Genomic DNA, 20230 nt, shown 5'->3' on the forward strand with positions numbered 1-20230 from the left:
AGTAAAAACATTCATAAATGTGCATTATTCTTTAGACAAAAATTTACTTAATTTAGATATTTTTGAAATAAAACTAACTTGAAGTTAACACGTTAATCTTGAAAAAAAGTAACTTATTAAGTTAAAAGTTAATTTGAAAAAAAAAGTAACGAGTTAATTAACTTAATTAAAATTAACTTAATGTTTTAACTTAATTTTAACTTTTAACTCGTTAATGCTCATCCTTGGTTCTAGATAGAAGATAAATTCATAATAATAGTAAGAACATACTATTTGAGAAGCATTATATTATAACTTTAAAGTGTAAAATTGTTTTATAATTTTAATAATAATTCTACTAAACATTTATTATAATATTATGTAAATTTACTTGTGTAATGTGTTGTATTATGTCATCAGAATCAGTTGAACTGAGATAACTTGATTTTACATTAAAAATAGAGTTCCAAATAAATATGATCATTAATCGTAGTCCAGTGTCTTAAAATAGGTAGGTACTTAATTTAAAATTATTCTCGATATCGTACGTGCCTACTTAGGTTTTATCCGTCGTTAACACAAAATAATATTAACATCTCGAAACTTTCGTTCATTTCAGTAGGTAGGTAGTTTAGTAGTTACTAAAAATGTGTATAAAAATATGAATCTAAAGTTTGTATTCGAGAAAACGAAATCTAATAACCGCGTGAATTGCTTAAATGGTGATTTCCCTTTTCACTGTAGGCATGTGTTGTAAAATTATCTGACAAAAATCACAAATCATATCCAACACCGGCAAACTTTCTTACTATATTTTACATGCACGACGTCGCCTAGATTTTTCTTTATCCATGCACATTTGAAATTTATCGGGCCCGTACGGGTCTTTCGACTCTTCTATTATTATCATTATATCCGATCGCGTTGGCTTGGCTGTCACTAAGGAATTCAATTACATGGAAGATTTAATATACCGAGCAATTAGCCTAAGACATTATTGACGTCTGTATGGTCTGGGAAATACGTAGGCACAGACCCGCGCGGATTTCGCTTCCGATCGCTTGTTATTATTGTACCTGCAGGTCACTCCGTTTCATTCCATCCGGCTACTCCTATGATAATAATAATATAATATACGGAGGTACACCTACATTTACACGCGTGCGCGCACACACTCTCGCAATCACGCTTTTTCAGTGTACAATAATGTATAATGTGGTATGATAATAATTCCAGAGGCTTTTTAGATCCGATCTGAAATCCTTCCTATGCGTTTCGATTTAATTAGTTAATTGACCATGATTTCGTGGTATTTTAATCCGCCTCTGACTAATAGTGGTCATACGTATTGTACCTGTAGGCCATATACGTGTCGTAACTGTCCAGTATAATATGGCAGTATACCGCCGCCGCCGTCCGCCCATGATTTACACACGTATGGTTCCGGATTACCGGCGATGCACACACGTCAGACAGCACAGCATTTTGAGTAGGTGATAATACATAATTACTGATTTTGCATTTTTAATTTTCATTATACACATTTTACAATCCAGTCATTATTTCGATGGACGATTATTAGTGTAATAGGTACTCACTCACTTAATGTGCGAGTGTTAACGGATGTCGGGTTCGTTCACAAAGTAGATAGGTAGGTATCTACGTTTTTTTTAAGTGTATAGCGCGTAGTATTGACACGTAAAATCGATACGAGTTTCATTAATTATATGTGTACATTACAATAAATTTACATGTACCGGATTGTGTTTGTTTAAGCTTAATCTTTTCGTTCTGATTTGTTTGATACTTTCTTGAGTGGGATATTGATGATGATAATATTTAAAGCATAAAGATAAAATATAAATTTATAATGCACATAATATACGCTTAATGTGTCGGACTATCCGATTCGACCACAGCATAGTGTACCTACATTCTATAATCTTTACCATTCATAATAATTAATTAAGAAAAACTCGGAGAGTAACATTATAATATATTCTTTGACGACTGGTATTAAAAAAAATATTTGTTAGATGTTTGTAGTGTTCTTCATGTTTTATTTATAAGTTATACCTAAGTAATAGGTGTAATAATAATATAACGCGAGGCCAATCCACTATATATGGGTACCTAAAATTTTAAAGTTTTATAGTGAATATTTTATTACATATTATAAACGATTATATTTTATTAATAGTTTTTTGATAGTGAATAAAATCGAAATATTTCTTTAAAATGATAAAATGTTCAATGTCATAACTTTTCGTACTATAGCTGGTAATTATAATAGTAGTATATTCCTTCTTATTCTTGTATGAATATGGTGGTATATTGTGAATTACCGGAACTCTTTAAACCTTAACCCTCACAGTTTCATTCACTAACCGACCCTAAATATCATGTCTATATATAGAGAGTATATTAATATGTGACAAACTCTTGACTTTTTTTCATCATCTTTCATCTGTCGTCATTCTTCATAAATGTTTCATTCCTTTGAGTACTATCCGAATGTTTAAATTTTATTATACATCCGCTTGTTACATCAATATTAAAAAATATTTACGGTCAGTAATAAACAAATTGTCTCATAAAAATAATGCGTTACCTCCAGAAAATTGTTGATGTTATATAATTTATTTTTGATATTACAAGTTTAGCAAATAGCCAAGAATAAAATATAAAGCTAAAATAAAAAAACTAACTTGTAATAAGTACCTAGGTTAAGAAATGCTGAAGAATATTCTTTATGTAAATAAGTTGTCACGCGTCGACAGTTAAAAACTAGAAATAGCCATAAATGTTAAACTGGGTTGGTTTTTCGTGCAGTAATTTAAAATTTAATTAACATGGTTCATTTTTAGGGAATTTAACACTATACACTTCTTACTGTTTAATATGGTTATAATAATTATGAATTTTATTGTGATACAATATTTAATTAACATGCTAAAAAATATCTAGAAATGCATTATATACATACCTACTTTAAAATACTTAATAAGTAAAAGTATAGTTAAAACAATGAATAATTATGTGTTTAATTAAATTTAAAAAAAAAAATATTTTATACTTTTACTACTTTAATTTGAAATAGTTTCTCTCTACTAATAATTAATACTAAAACATTTAATTACAACAAATTCGAATAGACTGATGACTACATATTATAATATTGTTTTTCTGCAAGTCCCTGGATCAAAGATGAACATTATTTTTTTTTAATATGCGTGAGTGATTATTTAAGTTCTACGTAAAAGTAAAAACTCAACAAAAATTGTTAGAAGTTTCATTATAATGGTTATACCGCCAGGAGGAGTAACAAACCATAAACGTGAGTCGAAAATTAACGAGCAAACGAAGGTGAATTTGTCAAGAAGTCGGAACTTTATAAAATGTGAATTCACAATTATTACTATAACCATAAAAGCAACTTCATACAATTAAAACAATTGACCGTTTAAGGGTAGAGATTATTAAGCCTTGAGTTTATAATATATTACTAACATAAATCAGTTTTTAAATAAAAATAATTTAAATTGTATTACTTCCAAACGATTTAAATATAGGTACCATAACAGTCATAACTCATTATATTATCAACATTCTGCTACATTCATCAATCATGATAAATAATAATAGATATAATATATTAATTAGTAATAAATATATTAGTAAATATATACCTACAAGCAAGTAAAAAAATTATACACGATACGTCGATACAATCGGATTTAAACACTTGTTGAAAAGTAAAGTTAATACTAAAATGTACATTATAAAAATATAGACCATATAATTAGATACATATAAAACAAAATGTCGTGTTATTAAGCATACTGGAGTGATTATAATGATATTTCAGAGAAAATAAATATTATCAAGTACATACAAATTGCTTAAAATCTTTTTGGATTTTTTGCTCTTATTTTTGGAATTATTGACATTTGGATTTTTAGTATATTTGTCAAGTTTGAAATATGTAGAATAGATATATTAACTTATATGGAAGCAAATCTACGTATGTAGGTAATAGGTACATACGTCGCATGTACCTACTATGCTTAGTGTAAGTCCTATACATGGTTACACTATGCGTTCATAACGATGATGGTATCTCTACAAATGAATAATGTAAAATGGATGTAATAATAATAATATTTTGTTATGATTGCAGCTTGTAACTGCAACGAACATGCAAAACGATGTCGGTTCGACATGGAGCTGTACAAACTGTCGGGTCGGGTGAGCGGTGGCGTGTGCCTTAAGTGTAGACACTTCACGGCTGGCAGATACTGTCATTACTGCAAGGAGGGATACTACAGGGATCCCACTAAGCCCATAACACATCGAAAGGCTTGTAAAGGTAGGTAATTATTTTTTCTCTATTTTAGATGTAAAGGACAGTGATAACATCAGTTATAATAATAGTATGTGAAACCATGATTCATATAATAAGTAAAAGAGCAACTACTCATTTAACAGCTTCCGTATAATTTTAATACTATATTCACGTTCATGAATTGTTTTATTTAATTAGTATACACCTTGAAAAACTTCAAAACGCATAATATATAAGTGCCATATTGCCATGCATGTGCGTCCGTCTAGAGCTATGAAAAAAAAATATATTCCTAAAATATTCCTGATATTATACCTATAATAGTGGGCTTCATAGATTCATCATAATTCCCTCGATTGGCTGTATAAAAACATTTTTTTTTTTTTTTTTAATAGTTCAAAGAAAACTTTTGTTATAAAATTCTTTACAAATGTACTACTCTTGATCGTTTTTTAATTTAAAACCATGTTTTTTGTTGTGTTTCTTTTATTTATTATTTTTTTAATATAATATATACGAGTGTCAACGTGATGATATTTCGTTATAGAGGAAGGTTGGTTCGTATGTGAAATGTGCTATTTCGGGTCAGCAGAATGGTTTATTTATGCAGACATCCCTTTGTGATAAAAAAAAATGTAATATAATATTAATAATAAAGAAAGAAAATTGAAAAATCGTGAGGATTTAAAGATACCGGGCATATAATATGCTGATGGTATGGTGAGATCCTCGCTTATGATTCACGAACACGGGTGAAGCGCTATCAATAAACCGGCTATATGTTGTTCGGGTAAAAAAAACGACCGGGGGGTTACATTATTGCCCAAACGTGACTTATGGTGTGAGATTAAGAGGCTAACATCTAACGATGATAGGGGATCAAAGTAATCGAATGACACGAGAAAACAGGCAATAAACGAGACAATTAAAATAGTGTTTTGCATACGAATTAAAATATTTTACAAAGTATTAAATCAAATCGATATATTATTCATATCAGGCACGTAATATTTTTATTTCTTGAAAGTGAAATAAGAATATAAATTTGTCTTATCTGGTGTATAATTTATTATTATTAAAATCTACTTAAAAACAAATCAAATTTGGCAGTATACTGTATACCTACATATTTGTTGTAAAAAAATTTTATTTTAATAATTCAGATGTTGTCCATTATGTTGATACAAATTAGTGCTCTATACCTTTTGTGATTCAATTATTCAAAGCACACTATGCACTGTGTTCATAGATTCACGTATGTGTACCTAACATAAATTATAAGAAATAATCCTATTTATTTAAATGGGAATTAAACATTCAATATTTTAGAAGGTGGTCTTGGAAGTTGGAACGTGTTTTGTACATTTTAATTTAAACACATAGCGAATAGATATAATTTACCCGATCACTATATGTATTAATAAAACGATAAATATAAGTGTAGACATCGTAATTAGCATATAAATCTACAGACGTAAATTATTCTATTACATTTTATACGCCTTTTGAAATATTTTTTTGCAATTGAGAAAGTACAATAATTTAAACACACAATTTGTATCCTATTTTCATATTTCTTAAAGATTTTTTTAATTATTGTTATTACATTTTTTAAGCTCATATATTCAACAAAAATATAAAAAGTATTCCAACATTTGTGGTTTTTTAATAGATGATATTTTTCAAATTGTAGTTTGTTTAATGATTAATATCCTTGTGTTTTAACTTAGTAATAAGAAAAACTATTTTTTTCAAACATACATGTATTTGTAGTATCCAATGTATGTACATCAGTTATGCACTTATGTATAACATAAACAATTTTATGACTTAAATATATCGGTAGGCTTTGTTATACATAATACCTAAGTTTAAACATTGAAAGCTTAATGGTAGGAGACTTCTTAAAGTTTGATTATTAATAATGTATTCACGGAACCCCTTAACCTTTGCCATTTTGAGCCTCTGAGGTGAGTCCTTCCGTAATTATACACGGATTATTTGATTAAAATTTAAATGAAGACCTACGAGATGATAATTAATTTTGGCTTTTGATATATTCCCCTGTTAATCAAATTCAGTAAAAGGTTATATTATATCTCACAATCTTATAGCAGCTGCTAAACTGCAAACTTTAAACTTTATTATATTGCACTATTTTTATGGTTATAATTATTTACATTAGGAGTTATATCGTACATCTATATTTTGTACTTACATTTTAATGATGCCTTAAAGAATATTTTTATCCTTCATATTTATCTTTCCTATTACTTCATAGTATTTAGATACTTTTAATGCGATCATTTCGTGTTATACGTCTTAAATCAGCTAACTAAAATACATAATTAATATTTTGTGTGGTCAAGTCTATATTTATAAAATATTAAGATTTTTAAGATTATAATAAACACATTTTATACATTTTATAAAATATAACAAGGCCTATCCAAATCTTTAAAAACTCGTTTTATCTTCAAACGGATAAACAAGTTTCAAATCTTACGCAAACTCATACCTATATAGGTATGTTTTGTACATTCATAAATCTTAACACTTATTAACCCGATTATACATTATATTATTTTAAATTATTTTCTATATAATACGCCAGTACTATACAGTATAATATAATATATTACGCAGTACACTACATTAAATATTAAATTAAAATAATTTATTTTTCAATTGCCTAAAATATTATTATAATATTATATATTACTAAAAAAAATCAAAAAAATCTAGTTTAATATTCAGTAATAACTAATATATTATTGTTTTCAATTTTAAAATCAATCGATAAAAGATATAATACGACTAGATTCTGCTCCTTGGATCCTCTCAACTAAACATTTACTTTTCATGCAAACACGGAAATACGGTTTTACTTCGGAAGTTAAGACAAAACGGATATTGCATACCATAAAACAAACGAATTGTCAATCGCCGTGTCTTTTTAGCGACAAACAAACTTATTTCTGTGGCCTCTAGGGATTCGTTCATAGCTCGTAAAATCCTTTCGGCGCATACGATCGCACAGTTTTTAGAATCCGAAGCGATTTATTTCAACCGGATACATCTGACTGGGCCGGGAATGAGACCAAACTGGACGATATTTACCGTAGCCCGGGGCAAAGGTTAGACAAATTGATCCGTTTCCAGTAAAAACGGATTACACCCCTACACTCTCGCCACTCCTATCCATGCACCCCGTGTGCCCTGCATGAACGGGCTTCTTTATCTCGGGGGGCTCGGCCATTGGACGAGTCAAAGTTGTCTACCTCCCGTCCTAACTCAACACACAGGGTGCGTGTGATGTATACAATCGTTATACTATTGATGTGAGGAGGGCTAGCGACTCTGATGGATGTGTGTAAAAAGGCCCCTGTGACTAATGGACTTCTGCGTGGAAACAGCCATAATGCTAGGTGCTTAAAAATGGAAAGGGATATGTTTCTCGCTGCCCTCTCACTTGCTTTTTTTCGAGTGGTTCTCTTGTCTGCGAGCCCCGGTAAACTTATGTTATATAAATAATTTAAGTGTACCAAAGTCTTAAGTATCCATAGATTTTTTTTTAAATAAAAATAAATTTTAATGGAGGCCTAGTTTCAATGCTGTAAGTATCAATTTAATACTTTATAATATTATCATAAATTATAATAGCTAATTTGGATTTGAATTACTGCAGTTTAGTTCATCGAATATTGAAATTGAACAAAATACTTCGTTAGCCAAAATATTTTAAACACTACCTATATTTCAAATTAATTGGTTAACTTATTAACTAAGAAGAATAGTGATATTAGTAACTACCAACAATAACTATTAGGTACCTACGTAAATTATTATTTTAGAGTTTAGCTTGTGTTTTCATAGGCAACTTGATTTATAGTTTGAGATACTCTTTATGTTTGTTTTGTTTAGTTTGACGTTTTGACTGTAATGATTCCATGACTATCTTCAAAGTTATATTCACTTAGACTAGCTTTAGTGAACTATATTAATAATTAAATTGAAAACTTTTATACAGCTTTTAAAGTTATTTGTATAAAATTAATTTAATTTCTATTCTTTCGGTCGTAATATTCTGCAATATATTTAATATATATAATATACAAAATTAATTTGCACTATCGAAGACAACATTAAAATATAAATTCCTTATAAAATCGTGTGTTATTAATCAACAACAATAACTCAATACGAATAAGTATTACGGTTTACAAATATTCTACGAGAGAAATACTCTCTGTTGATCTATTTACCACTGCTATCATGGACAAACTGTAATAGACATAATACGTATAATATACAAAAACATAATAATATTACAAACAATACTTTTATAACAGAAATTTCATATTCTTATAACGTACCCGAGTCAAACGGTTTTTGAATAAAAAGCATGCGTATGCGTTGTGATTCAAAGCGACCGTACTAATATGCAGAATATTTTTTTTATTTCCAATGCGACAATGCAAGCGCTTGCGTGTGTGTGTCTGTGTATGATATATAGCTATTATATTATACAAATGTGGCTGTATAAAACACTGTTTTAATCGCGTTATGATTATGATGTTTTATTATTATTATTATATATAGGTACATAATATATGTACTTTGCTGTTGTTGTACGAACGATCCGCCAGCAGTTATACTTGATTTTAAATATTTTACTTCTTATTATTACAAACGTTGACTGCGCCTAGGGCACGTCGCGTCGGCGTTATTATACTACGGGGTAAACGTTTCTGTTTTATTATTTTTACAATTTTTTTTTTCGGCATACACGCTCTCCGTGCAAAGATTATATGGTAATTCAGCAAATCATATCCTCCGGTCGAATAATTTGTGATTGACGGTTGAAAAAAAATATAGGTAGATGTACAAAATATACAGTTTTATATAACGTAAAAACAGCGATCAACTCCAGCGGACATTATTATTCAACGCGTTAGAGACCTTCCTGTGTAATATATGCGTACATCAATATCGAGTTCACTCTGTACCGTGCGGTCGAGTCTGTATTTTTATTTTTTATTTTATACCTCAGTGTGGGCAACACAAAGGCACCACCGCCGCTGCTTCGCTCGTATAATGTACCTAACATAATATAATATTATATTATAATATTATGTACACAATTATATGTTTAACGTGTGTGTACGCCAAAACTGATAACACCTACGATTTAGCCTGCAGGAACAGTAGTTATAACGTACGATATTCCCTCTTGTATTCGCGGCTGCTGACCAAAACCCGTTTTATCTGGAGCAATAATTATAGTCACTACGTTAACATCGTCATTAGCAATAAACCACTGGTCATTATTATTTTTCGTTGCTTTCCATATACGTGATATGGGTTTTTCAAAAAACTCGATTCATATCCATATACATGTATGAGTGCATATGTATGTGCACGCTCTATTGTTGCGGGTTTGACTAATTAAACACATGGGACAAAAGATAGGTGCGCACAAGTGGATACAACAACGCTAATATTATCCAAAAGGCTATTTGACCGTAAAAAGAGAAAAAATATAACGGGTAGTATAAAATAAATGGTATTTTTCTTTATGCCGAAACAAGAGTTTTGCCGTCATTGACCATTGTTAATGTATTATGGGTTTCACTGCTAACAAAAATTATTACCTACACGAAAACCATAGTTTAGAACTCAACATTTTTGATAACATGTGCTTTTATCGGATTATTATGTTTGAACAAATCTGTAAAACGTAATTTGCCTTGCAAACAAAAATAATATTTGTCTAACTTTATATTTTTGCATGCCTATATGAGTGCCTCCTATAAGGGGAGGTTACTCCTCAAGTGAATTTTACCCTGTCATAAATATAGATTTGTTATAGAAAATTCATATCATAAGTATATTTACAAATTATATTTTTTCCAAAATAAAAATAATATTTTCAAAAATGCATAAAGATAGAAAACTCTTCGAAATTTTCACAATACGCTGTACTTGTATATGCTATTCAGTATACACTATACATAATTTATTAGTCTACTTATTAGACCAAATTATATTACAAATAATACCATAATATCATATCTAAAATAATTAATAAAACAACCTGTACCTGTAAGTGAGTTTATTATTTATATTATACCTATTCTATGATAAAAAATGTAGGTATGAAGCATAATATTGATATCTCATTACTTAAGGTTTGATAATATTTTAAATGTAATCATAGTGTATCCTGCACTCTGCAGGGTAGTGGTTAAGAATTGGATTTTCATCATCGTTGTCATGAATCTTTTAGCAAATCATTAAAAAGAAGGAGCGAAAACAAGAATAATTGTTCTGGAAGCCCTCGGGCCAAAACCACGAGGGAACGAATCATGCATTGACACTTGTATTTATCATAGTTGACTGCTTCTGAAGATATTGGGGGGGAAATAAGAGTTAAAAATCGCATCAGTTTCCCGACTATGAACAGTGAACAGTGAACACCCTCCAAACCCAATTTCAACTTATTTGGTTTTCCAAGTATTCAGGAAATGTACTTTGCACATGGTTCCGAGTGAAAAATGATACAACAATGATGGATCACGAGACGTGTGAACTCGAATGTCTGAAGGTGAAAATGACATGGCACTTAAATCTAAATGGGTTTTTGTACTCACAGCAGAAAATGGCTTTTAAAATTGGTAAAACAGGAACATAAGATATTAAATTTAAGTTGAATCTCTATAGACAAAATTACTATGTGTATTGCGTACGTATACAAAATTCAACGAAATCGTTTTTTTGTTATTTAAACTTTTAAAATAATGTAATAATATTGTAGTATTTATTTTATATGATAATATATGTATGAGTAAAAAAACGATATATTTATCAAATCTCAAATCTCAATATCCCTCAATAATTTAAAGAATATGATAAGGTGACAATATGACTGATGAATCTAAATAATTATCAACAACAACAATATCATACATACCGTTAGCTACCTAGGTGACTAGATAAACTATCCTATTTATTTCCTTTAAAATAAGATGGTTGATAATAGATAACTACATCGGCGTTTTTAATAGTAAAATGTGTTTTTACAAAATATGTTTAAGCTTAAATATTTTAATCATAAAATCAAAATAAATTATAGTCAAACAAATATTCCACAAAAAACTTTCTATATTTAACTTAAATCTTAATTAATAAAAATATATTCATCTGAAACTCAACGTAAGTCATGACTATGGTAGATGAATCATTAATCTTTTAAAGCAATTGTATATAAAGATAATTGAATTAAAGATAACTTATTATAATACTACATTACTACATATGTAACGACACAATGTGCATCATTGCGCCAAGTGATTGATAGTCCGTCAACACTTACGAAGTATTCTATCTAATTATAGCTTAAGTTAAAAAAAAAATATACACAAAAGAAATTCATTTGGATGTATTAAGTTTACAAAAATGTTCCAAGCACGAACATAAGTCTTCACAAAAAGCGTTTTTATTTCTAGTTTCTCTTTGTAAACTAAAATATTACGATCGACCATTCATTTACAGTGTTATTATTACTCAATGATTTTGATTATAAAACCTCAGTATTTCTAATATTATTTTATTCATTATACACCTGTATATAACAAGTTTTACACATATCAATAGTTATTATACACATATCGTACTTAAGTCAAATAAGCGTACTTCAGATATGTATAAATAGTTATATTAATAGTTATACGAAGAACAATAAAGTAATTAAATAAAAATTAGTGGTAATGAATATGTATTATGTAGTTTTTAATATTATTTATAAATTAAGGGCTAACCTTATTGATTTTTATATTTTAACATCCATAATCTTAAAAAATAATAATTAAACATAAATATGTATATACATTTTTATAAAATACAATTAATACCGTTTATAAGCTATACTAAAAAAAGAGGGAAGAAAGTTAATAGCCACTTGAAATAAACAATCTCTTTGATGTTTACTAGGCAGGCGCCATTAAAATCAAACATTTAATAGTAATATATAATATAGGTAGGTATATATTTTTAATTGGTATAGTTAGTTTCTTGTATTTATATACATAAACAAACTCTACTTTTACTCAGATAGATAGGTATAACGATATACCTAGGTACTCATTAAATGGTTAAACATCTCGGAAGGATTTTTCAACGATAAAATTATAATTTCAGAGGCTGAAGGTGAAGATTTTTTTTTTAATTTAGTCCTTATTAATAGAAAATAGTTTCCCGTTTTACCTGGCTGTGTAGTATAATTTAATATTGAATCATATATTGTTAAAATTGTAATAGGTATTGTATACATTTATCGCAATATTCAGTGTAATCCAGTTAGTATATTACTTCTTACTAAATTAATATTCATTCTTCGTATAGTCGTATCTGTAAGAGGTAAAAAGCAGTTAGAGAGCGTCCAAACAGGTTCTTACTATTATTGTATTACAAAATGTTATATTCACAGAAAACCTTATTTTACATATTATCTTCCCATTTTGGAATGTTTTTTATTTAGTACCTACTGTCATATTTATAACTTGACGGCTGACATTATAGATTGTAGTTTTCTCTCAAGTATATTAGCACTATAAATTGTGCATTACACATAATATATTGAATTAAATGATGTATTATAAACAAAAATGTTCATCAAATTGAACAAGAAAAATTGCCATACTTAAATACTTTATTTTAAAATAGGTAACATAAGACAGTAAACTTATTTTGTTATTTTTATGTCGTTTTTACTGTTGTTACTCCATAGCACATTTAATTTGGTTTTAAGTACATTTGGTATTTTATTGCTTTGGAATGTTTATATTATACGAACGAATTGTCTTATTTAGCTTGCGTTTTCTTTAAGTTTAATGCCAATCATATTAAATAAATTCCACTGTGAGGTGGAAAAAATCGAATATACATATAAACAAATAAAAAGACAACTCGTCCGGCCCGCGATGAGAGACGCTAAAAATACCTATTTTGAATGCATATTCATCAACGGTGGTCCTGCGGTATAGTCGTATTATTAAAAAAACACTTCGAACCGTTTCTCTAAATGATATTCAACACCTGGGTATAACTAGTAACTACGTTCGTGGGTCATCCATCAATGACGACTGTCACGTACCCACACCCCCACCACAGCGATAAAATTGTTAAAGGAACAAAAACCGGTAATCCGGCGAGCGGTAGTGCGCTGCTACCTACACCTCACATATAAATATAAACATAATATTATGTATTATGTATACTATTAATGTGTGTATTATAATATGCGTAAATTGTCATCTGTTTTTTTTTCCCTCGTGCGATGTCACGCGAATCCTAATTAATAGGAACACCGGACAATCCGCGATGTCAAATCGATGAAAATAAATTATTGTCCGAGTGCAAACGTTGTCCCCATCGCTGGTCTGGCGGGTGCCACCGGATTTATTTTTTCTCTCCTAGAATTTACGAGCGGACGTTTATTCGGCGGGGCGGGCGGCGCGTAATATCTTCGCGATGGAAACCGGTAAACGGCTCTCCAGGGACAATTTCCTGCCCAGGGTAGATTGTTGACCTACACGTACGCGTGTACGTATGTGAGTTTGCTGTGCAGTATATAATCCCTTGGAGAAATCTTATCCTCGACGAGAACGGCCAGAACAACATTATCGCGGTTTTCGCGATAAATCGCATTTCTCTCATTTCTCCGGTTCCATTTTTTTCTCTCTCGCTTCGTCTTTGGCTTTCTTATTTTTTTTATTATTAGTTTTGACAAATTGACCGTATATAATATCAATAAGTTTATTGTCGAGCACAACGAGATCGACGAGGGAATACGCCATAAAACTTTATAATAGTTCATTAGTGCTATACCGATCGGGAGCATATGAATTGTTGACGAAGCCCCGGCGGACCAGTTTCTGGGGCCATTGTATTTTAGTGTTGAATGATCGGCTGGTTAGGAAAATTATGTACTTCTCGTACTTATACACTTGGAATGACGTCTATAATGATAATATTGTTATTAAAAAATATATTCTGTAATAATGAAAATAGGTATAATAAGAACATCAAAAAGTGATATCTGTTTTGAATATTTTTTAAATTAGAAATATTTACATAATATATAATATAATATGTATTATATAAAACCTATAATGTGTGACGCGCCTCAACAATTTACTGTTAATTTAATTTCGGTAAAAATAATTTCTTAAATATTCTTAATTAATCATTTAAATTTAAAGCTTAAAATATTGTATTCGTTAAAAAAAAATATAGTGGTAAATAATTGAGTTTAAGTAATGTACACTTTTATTAATACTATTTTAATGTGATATTATTATAACGTCGTTCCCTAAATCGTTCTTATGAGCTTAATCAGACACTTAATCATTAATCTTAATAGATTCTGGAAATTAAAAAATATATGTATATATTTTTATACATATTAAATTGCCGTACTTTAAGCGACTATTTCTAAGCATTCGAGAAAATATATTTGTAATAAAAAATATTCAAATATTTTTCATTTTTTATTTAATTCAATAATCCCATACCAATAATTTTTATTTTTATTTAGTTCCCAACTACTTTTTTATAATAAACATGCAAATATTTTCCCATACTCGTTATATCAATGTGGTTCATTTTACAAAATATATTTCTATTTATAAAATATGTATCGATAAAATATTTTTACAGACAAATACGATTCCTAGCATATATTTTCCAACATTATACGTGGCCTCTATATATTTTATACATATATAATGGTGCTTATGAGTTATGAATGGTTAAATATAAGAATAATTAAATATTTTGGTTTTCTCTAAAAACTTATATAATATTTATAGTAATATTATTTATTTAATGGTAAATAAATTGTTGAACATCGTATTATCTTGCCAAAAATTCTATTTTATTTAAATATATGATATAATTTTGCAAAATGTAGAAAAAATGCTGCCTACTAATAGTTATTATAATATAAAAATATATTATGTACCTATGCAACTATGCATAATTCATTTAATTTTACTAAGACTGCATAATATGAAAATTATGACATTTCAGCACATACCTATATACTAGAAGAATAAATTATAAAAACTAAATATTATTGAATGTTAAAAAAAATTTAAATTTACAATTAAACGATTACTTATACTATTAATACTTTACAGATACTTAAAAACATGTGTACGTGGTCTATATAGGTTTAATCTGTAAATACAATCCTTTTATTTACCTCCCCTTCTGTTTAAACTGTCAAAACCCGGAAATACGCTCTTACTGGACGTGGGGCATCCCCTTGCATATGTGGGGGGAACGCATATAATATTCGGAATTGAGAAAAAATTACTGAAATGGTGTAAAGCAGCACGTGTTCCGATTTTGCGGTCCGATAAGTCTAATATAAATCGGCTTTTTTTCATTTTCCCCCCAGACGTAAATATTAAAATACGGCTGGAATGGGGGAGGATAGGGGGATAAATTTCGCTTTCATAAACGCGCTTAGGTCACCATCCCCCCTCTGTCTGTAGTATACCTGGGTACCAACTACCATTGTGTCGCTCGGGTCCGACTTAGTGTCATTCACAGGAGCAGGCCCCGATCACCGGCAGATGTTCTCGTTTTGTTCGACCGGCAATAGTCGGTGATTGGCTGATTTCAAAAGTACTGTTTGTTTATAATAGAATCGTTAATGTTGTTTTGGAAGTTATTTGTAGAAAAAAAATAAACGTTCATTATTTTGATCCATATTACATCCGTTTTGCATCTGTATTAACACTACGTATACCGTATACGTCTATCCCTAGTTCTCTGCAATCCTTTCGTCAATTTGTTTAAAATGTATTGAAATGTTTTCTATTTGTAGGTACCTACACTTAAATTGTTGATCTTAACGTTATCTATTTTAAAAACTTTATACAAGTATACAACAGTATAACACGTATTAATATGCAAATGTATATTAATTATATACTTATACATTTATAAGTGTATAACATAGATTGTAGATACCATATTATATACCTACTGAAATATTGACTATAAATATTTATAAATAATATAATATGAAATTATATTATAAAATAATTATTTTTCGTGATTAACACACTTGTATCATTCATTACCTACATATTAAATGAATATTATAAAATCATAACCTGCAAAACGCTGCAATTTATTATAACATATTATATTATTAAATATTAAAATTAATGTTTAAATTATAACTCAAAATATCTGAAATCAAAATATAATAACAACAAGTTGTCATTGTTAGTTTAATATTAATTTTATTTAAACATCGTAATTTTTAATAAGTAATTATTATATTGAATAAATTACTTATAAGTAGATTTTCACAATAATTCAGAAATCAAGTATTACCTACATTTAAGATTATATTATAATTTAGGCATTTAACAAAATTATGCGTAATCCACTTATTCTATAATATATTTTATAGTGTTAATAGTTATGTGGGATGATGTAGATACAAAGTTAGATAATTTTCTTTTGGTTTTTAGATTTTGCTATCATACATTTATGTATTAATATTTGCATATCTGCCAAACAAGTTAAAATGTATTTATATTTTATAGATAGTAAACACGATAAGGTAATTATTTTAGCTGCAAAGATATTATCTCTTTATAAAACGCGAAATGTATCCTTATTTTATACTTTAGTTTACCACTTAACATTTTTCTATTCGATGATCATGAAATTCTATATTAATTATTAAATATTAAAATAATGTGTGGTATCTATAAGTTATTCTAAAAAGATCGATTCTCACACATTTTGCGTCTTTGAAAATTAACAACAAATAATAATATATCATTAAATAATAAACTATGCATTTATTCAAATTCTGATTTTTGGAATTTTTAAGTATACTTATTAAATACCATATTTAAAAAACTTAGAATACTTAGATTATTAACAATATTTAAGAGTATTTTTAAAAGGTAGTTTTTGAGTTAATAAACATTATAATGTGCAGGTATTATATAATTTATTCATGGTTTTACATAAAAATTAAATATATTTATTATTTAGTCTATAGTACTTAATATTACTCTGACGATTTTTATCAATTATAAATTGTCAATTAATTAATTTTAATCCCTAAAATTTTCAAATCATCATGGCCCCAAACATATCTTTTAAACTTACTATTATGAACTATCTTTGGTACATAACGTTTAGAAAACGTAAGAATAACAAGGACACTATTCTTTCAAATTTTTATTTGGTTGTTTAAACATTTTCGAAAAATTATCTACTTATTAACAATTTACTGTAAACATGATAGTTTAATTTAAAAAAATTTTATAAAAAATTGTTTATTTTCTTTAATTTGTATGAATATATTTAAGGTTTGAAAATATAGTCCTAAGTAAACTTCAAAGTTTCAAAACTTAGAGTTTTAATAAATTCATTATTCAAGGATAAAAGGGAGTGAGCGCATGCTTTGTGAAACACTCGGTATAGCTGTAGAAAACAATAGTGTTCTAAATCAAAAACCTTGATCCAATATATATTTCTTACAAAAAGCGCAATAGTAACTGACTGTTTTAACCCGGCGGAAATGCGTGAGTCACCTCTCCCTTGTTTACATCGTATATTGGGGCGCTGGGGATTAAACGAGAGACTCAATTATGATCCGAACTCACTCCCTTTCGACAACTCACACAACACACATAATAATATTATAATACATCGCGATTTCTTATTAGTATTATTACATATTGCTGTGGTCTGATAGCTCATGTGTTTATACCGAATATTACGGTTACTGCTTGACAAATCGCTTTTTGCGAGCGTAAAACGCAGCCCGAGCAAAAGTCGATCTCTGTTGGCAGGTTTTCATTTTGCACCGATGCTATAAATGGTTTTTAAATTCCACGCACGGAGATTTCGTTTGCGGGAAGGTCAAATGCTGTATCCATTTAACCGTTCTTCTATATGCCTTAGCTGTGTATACCTATATACATATATTACACATAGACGTAAATGAACTCGTGCCGAAAGGGTTCTTCTTATCACTTATATTATTATATACTTCGCGACTATACTTTAACCGATAGAATACAAAAACGATTTTTTTTCCTATTAAGTGCCAAAACGAAAGCAGACATTGATATTCTATGGGAGACGACAATAATAATAATATAGGTACTCGGACTTTGGACACAATGATTTATTGACGTAGGGTAAAATTTGTATCGAGGGGTATCAATGCGGCGTCCTATATATACGACGTAAATGGTACAATGCATATTATACATAATGCATATTCTATATGAATACGTGTTGTATAATAATGACGCTTCAAAATTGACGATAGATGGATTTTCTACGCTGGACCACAGCTATAAAACTTACGCAATTCATACAATCATATACTCTTTTATCCAAATCTTTTTTTTTTCAAATAAAACTGTAGAGTCAAGAATGCCATTTGAAAAATAGTGTTTGTTTAACCTAAATCAATGTATTCATACCTACCAGCTATAGTGCTATTATAAATTATATAACTTGATTAAGTATATTATAAGAAAAATACAAATATGATACAATTAATTTTAGATTTTGAACGGAAATGTTTTTTGATTTTACTACAATTTGTGTTTTATTATTTTATTTTTAAGTCTGTCATCACCTTTTGCAGCAGTAAAAATGATTAGATTTTCAGTTCTAGTAGTTTGAGCGGTCAAAAATAAAAATTTCGATTACATATTGCTTAATAATTAGGAAAAACAAAAAAAATTAGGAAAAATGGGATAAGAATTTTAACGCAAAACATTTATTAAACAAATTCGATTTTCTTAATTTGTTATAATAATTCTAAAAAGAATAAACGTAAATACTTAGCATAAGTAAAATATTAGCATTTTTTATAAATGAAAAATATAATAAATGCTTTAGAAAAAATAATTCAACCTACGGTTTTACTAATAATTGTAATAAATAAATTATTATAATAGCATCATAATAATAATAATTATATACTTAGTAATATAAGCACTAACCTAACCTAACTACTTTTTTATAGGTAGGCACATTGTCTTTGCTTAGAAATGTTTTTTGTGTGCAGTGATTTATCATTAAATTCAAATTTAACACTTTGATTACTGCAGTGACTTACTCTTATTAGTTGTCCGATGACTAGATACGACACCAACTGTACATGTCACAGAACGGTTACTTACTTTTCCCTTTTTCAATTTTTATACTTTTACAAAAGCAATTTAATATTCGGCAATACTCTATTTTATTAGCATTTTTATTAAATACATATAAGATATATTTTGTGATTTTGTACTTCAAAACACGAATCACTTAAAATAAATTTGAATAAAATATACGCGTATATTATTATTTATTATTATTATGAGAGAAGAGATATATGTATTCCATTAAGTGAGTATAAATTAATTGCGGCGTAGATATTTTTAATAAAATAGTCTACTCCATTTTATTTTATTCGATGAATAAGGATGACTGGATAAAGAATCTTAAATTAATAACTTTACTGTCTTTACTTGACATTCAATAGAATCTTCAAGTTTTATAAAAGTTTGGGACTCAATAAGTATTTTAGTACTAATGAACTTTTAAACTCTAACGCGCAATTATTTAAAATTTGTTTGCTTAAAATAAATTCTAAATAAATTAATTTTCATAATTAAAAAACCATCATTTAAAATGTATAACTTATACACAGGTTTAGTTGATAACCAAAAAAAAAAAACAGTTTTGTGATTTGATGGATTTTTTATTCGAAACTGTAGTGGATTTCAATTTTTCATTGGTAGATACTCAAAAAGTTTGTATATGCTTTAAAATTTAAAAAATAAAATTGTTTACAGG

At 28.4% G+C, this 20230-nt stretch overlaps 1 protein-coding gene across 1 annotated transcript in view; it reads left to right on the top strand.

Annotated features, from left to right (window-relative positions):
- LOC132938382 (netrin-A-like) overlaps nt 1–20230 on the top strand; it is a 75121-nt gene that overhangs the window by 39224 nt on the left and 15667 nt on the right. Inside the window, exon 2 of the mRNA XM_061005175.1 lies at nt 4160–4348. Within this exon, the coding sequence (XP_060861158.1) occupies nt 4160–4348 (189 nt within the window). The remainder of the gene's footprint in view (nt 1–4159; nt 4349–20230) is intronic.

This window comes from Metopolophium dirhodum, chromosome 2, assembly GCF_019925205.1.
Source record: "Metopolophium dirhodum isolate CAU chromosome 2, ASM1992520v1, whole genome shotgun sequence".
Lineage (NCBI taxonomy): Eukaryota > Metazoa > Arthropoda > Insecta > Hemiptera > Aphididae > Metopolophium > Metopolophium dirhodum.